The following is a 4,772-nucleotide window of genomic DNA, read 5'->3' on the forward strand; positions in this document are numbered from 1 at the left end:
GATTCTATAGTCTATCGTTTTCCAGAATTTAAGAGCAAAGTCCACTGGACTTTGGTTCATATTATAATGGATAACTCTCCCTCCTCTCTAATTAACCTGCCTAACCTATAGACTTTTTTGTGGAGAAGTGTTGCCTAGAAATATTCAAAACTAGATTTCTCTTATCTTCGTTGGAGCCATTTCTAATTTCCTTGCCGCAGTTATTGCCTAGGAAACATAGAAAATCATTGATTAGGACATCACCAGGATGTAAGTTTTGTTGAACATTTGACTTTTTTATGGACAGAAGAATATTGATCAAGTAACATTTATTATGCATCTTCCAAGAGAATTTTGGTTTATAATTGCAGCTGCACAAGCCAGCAGCAGCTGAAGATTTGGCTTCTGCATCCATTGCTCTGGAGAAGAAGCGATGAAGAAACGAGAAGGGCATCTTCTGAATTTTGCTACTACCCAAGTGTACTTCCCATGCTAAACCAACTGTTTTGTCCTTTGATTTTTCCCTCCAGCACTCCTGCATCTGCAAAATTAGTAATTTACAGTTTGTCTTTACTACTGAATGGGAAAATTACATTTAACATCATGTAATTTGGCTGGTTCAAATTGTTATTACCGCTACACTTTACAATTTGGATCAACAAAATTTTTCAAAAATCAACCAAAAGACAGATCAATCTTCTCTCTTCAAGTTATCAAAACCTTTCTCTTTGCAAATACCAAAGAACTTAAATTGAAATATTAGATTTTGTTTGTTTTTGTGTTTTAAAAGTATTTTTTAAATTTTTTTATTTTTTTGCTTTAAATTAATATATTTTTAGTGTTTTTTAAATTATTTTGATGCATTGATATTAAAAATAATTTTTTAAAAATAAAAAAAATATTATTTTTATATATTTCTAAATAAAAAATTTAAAAAAATTAACTAAGACTATATATGAAAGGGCTGGTAATTAGAGCTTGCAGTTTCTTGCCACTGTTTTCCACGAAATCAGGACCCCTCAATGAATGGTGTTTTCTTGCAGTTTCTTTGCAAATTCTTGAAACTCTCAACTGATCCAAACCTATGTCTCTTCTTCATATCCTAAAACCCTAGAAGAAGCAAAACCCGCCTTTGATGATCCAACATCAAAAGAAGCAATGGAATCATTAACTTCAACAAAGTCCCTTGGAGAAACATTCCAAACAAACACACCCTTGACTGAAAATCAAAGGAAGAAGAGGAGGGGTGGGGGCTCTTTAGTTATTAAATAAATTATAGTTTATAATCACCATTTTTTACTTTTTTATTTTTTTAAAAGAAAATGTTAAGTGTTAGGTCCAAATAAAATTTAAAATGTAATTAATTTTTTAAATAAAGCAAAATCAAATTTTATAAAGTTTGATTATACAAAAAAATAATCTAATCACATATGTGGAGTCCTTATTTATAATTTTAAAAAATATTTTTTTCTAAGCCATACATGACGAGTCCTCATGCATGGAACTCGTAAAGACCTAACACTTCCTTTTTCTTACTTCTTACATTTAATTATTAAGTGATTATTTTAATCATTTTTTTTTCAAAAAATTCGAGACAAATTATTTGCAATATGTTTTTAGTTTTTAGATTAAAATATATTCAGCTTATGGAAACGTAGTTGCAAAGCAAAATTCTCTTTTTCCCTTCACAATTCAATTTTCTCTTGGTGGCAATGCGAGCCTATGATCATAGAATAAGTATTGTTTATATATATATATATATATATATAAAATAGAATGAATATTGTTATCTCTTAGCAAAATGGATCAATTCCTTTCTTGACCATTGATATATGGACCCCCAGTGACATACCAAAAATATTCTAATACTGTTCTTCGTGATAAAGTCGACTACATTTTACGCGATTCCTTCGTTTCAAAGTTAAATCGAATTTGTCTTTTCCCTTCTGTGGTTGAGATTGTTTCAATGTCCTTGTGTTGACAGGAAAATATCGATGAACAGATGAAGATTCTCTCCATTTCCCTGGACATAAAGGCTTCATAAGGATTCATGGCATTCTCTCAGAACCGATATTAGTACATAGACTTCTTTATTTGCTCTCAAGATGTCAGAGGCAGCTGATCCTGGAGAAGTGAAATATGACGAGGTTGGATATGCTATTAGCTTTTTTAGTAACTCCATTTCTTACGTAGTTTTTGTTTGCTGCAGTCTCCCTTGGATTAAACTTTCTATAAACAAACTTGGGATTTAGGTCATTTCATTCCACTTTGATTGTCCTTGATTATTGTTAAAATGAAAATGCATGCAAGACTATCATTGAAGACTGAAAATGATGGTGTTATTGATGGGCTAGAATGGTTTTTATGTTTACAGGATACGGGTAGGTGGAGGTTTAAGCCAAGGGGATTGCACATCACTTGGAGTAGCAACCCAGGTTATTGGAAGATGCCTGAGAAAGGGTACTGATAATTTTTCCTTTAATCAATTTCAGTGCTGTCTTTTTCTGAGAAAGAAATAAAATTACAATTCTTAAGAACTGTTTAATAATCAATGATATGGAGAAAAGTATCACAGAACAGGAATTTTCTGACTTAGAGCACATTTGATGCACACGTCCTACACATAAATTACAGGACGGATGACCCTGCAGAGTTGAAAATGGTATGCTGGCTTGAAATAGAGGGCTCAACCCCAAAACCCCTATCGAAAGGGGAGAGGTATGCACTGAGCTTCAAAATATCTATGGCAGAAGAACCATTTGGTTGGAAAGAAGCTCCTGCTTTCATGATGGCTAAGGTAGGGAAGAAAGGAATCGCCAAATGGGCAAGAATCAATCTGGCAGATGTGCACGGAGATGACGAAAAGGAAGTTCCTTTTGGCAAGCTTCGGTTTGAAGTTTCGAAAAATGCTGAGGATACCACACTCCACTTCGGATTCTATGAATTGTGGTCTGGAGGATGGAAGGGAGGTTTACGAATTCATGAGGCTGTAGTTGAAAAAATGCCAGATTGAGGTTCTGTTCAAATTATTCACTCCTGTACTATCCTAGAGTTATGGCCAGATGTATCCGAAAGATTTTTTTTTTTTTTGGTGAAATATTCTTATGAATCCAAGAAAAAAAGTCTGTAACATCATAATAAAATCCTGCGATTGAACTTGCAAGATTCTATAGTCCATAGTTTTCCAGAATTTAAGAGCAACTATAATGGATAACTCTCCCTCAATTCTAATTAACCTGCCTAACCTATCTCAAAATAAATTAACCTGAGAACTTGGAAGTCCTGAATTTATCAGTGGCAGTCCTCTTCTACACCGTTCTCACTTCATTACAGGAGTTGAGCTAGGAAGGGTCCAAAGGGACACAGTAGTGTGAATCTGCAGGTGCTGAATTAGGTTGAATTTAGCTAAGGATGGCCTGAAGAGACGCTACAGGTGTGTTGGTATGAAGTAACAGGCTCAGCTCATCATGTTACAAAAGTGAAGTCGTCTGAAATGAACTTCAAGTTATCTATGAAAAACAATGCATTTTCTTGGACTGATACACCTGTTTTGATGATGGCTAAGACAACAAAAAAAAAGGGAAGATGCCAATGGTTAAAAATAAACCAATCAAAGTTAGGAGAGGAGTCGAAGGAAATTCCTGGAGTAGTATCAGAATGATTCAAAGTAGCTTCAAACCTATTGATCATGAGGTCCGATGGATCACTATATTTTTAGAATTTCAATTTTAGCCTAATTCTATATTTAAAAGGGCAAAGACGGTGTGATAACCTAACATATCTAGACTTGGTAGAATATGAGGCCTAGATAACATAGGTCTAACTTGTTTCCAGGTCTAAATTTTTTTATTCAACCACGAGTTAAGCTCGATCATATATGAATCTAGTGATTTTTTAGATCCAATATTCTTGATTTCAGTTATATATTAAGCCCAAATACATACGAGTCTCGTGTGTTATCAGACTCGATATCCTTGAGTTTAAGTACGCACTAAGTTCAAGTATATATGAGTTTGACAAGTTACCAGATCCAATATTCTCGAGTTCAACTATGCGCTGAGCTCAAGTATATAATGGGTCTGAGGAGCTATCAAACCTATTATCATTGGAATCAACTACGCGCTGAACCCAAACAGACACGAGTTTGACAAAATTGTTAGATCCAACATCATTGGACTCAGTCATACGCTGAGCCCAAATACAAATGAGTTTGGTGAGTTGCTAGACCCAATATCCTTAGGTTTAACTATATGTTGAGCCCAAATATTTATGGGTATAACGAGCTGTCAGACCCAATATCCTTAGGTTCAACCACACGCCGAGACAAAGTACATGCGAGTCTGATGAGCTACTAGATCCAATATTCTTGGATTCAGCCATGCACTGGCAAACCCAATATCCTTGGATTTTGCTACGTGCTAAGCTAAAGTACATGTGAATTTGATGAGCTGCCAGATCTAATATCTTTGGGTTCAACCACGCCTTGAGCCCAAGTACATATAGGTTTAGAGAGTTGCCAAACCCAACATCATTGGAATATCAAGCCTAGATAACATGGGTCTAATTTGCTTCCAGGTCTAATTTTTTTTATTCAACCACGAGCTGAGCCCGATCTTATATAGATCTAGTGATTTGTTAGATCTAATATTCTTGGTTTCATATATTAAGCCCAAATACATATGAGTCTAGTGTGTTGTCAGACCCGACATTCTTGAGTTTAAATGTGCACTAAGCTCAAGTATATATGAGTTTGACAAGTTGTCAGATCCAATATTCTTGGGTTTCACCACTAC

The 4,772-nt window shown here is 34.7% G+C and overlaps 1 protein-coding gene across 1 annotated transcript; it reads left to right on the top strand.

The window, feature by feature from the left end:
• Positions 1–1,903: 1,903 nt before the first annotated feature.
• On the top strand, positions 1,904–3,142 carry LOC118060664 (protein PHLOEM PROTEIN 2-LIKE A9). Its single transcript, XM_035073926.2, has 3 exons — positions 1,904–2,126; positions 2,354–2,439; positions 2,614–3,142. The coding sequence occupies exons 1-3, from the start codon at positions 2,085–2,087 to the stop codon at positions 2,990–2,992; spliced, it is 507 nt and encodes a 168-aa protein (XP_034929817.1). The 5' UTR covers positions 1,904–2,084; the 3' UTR covers positions 2,993–3,142.
• Positions 3,143–4,772: the final 1,630 nt, after the last annotated feature.

Source organism: Populus alba, chromosome 12, assembly GCF_005239225.2.
Source record: "Populus alba chromosome 12, ASM523922v2, whole genome shotgun sequence".
Classification (NCBI taxonomy): domain Eukaryota; kingdom Viridiplantae; phylum Streptophyta; class Magnoliopsida; order Malpighiales; family Salicaceae; genus Populus; species Populus alba.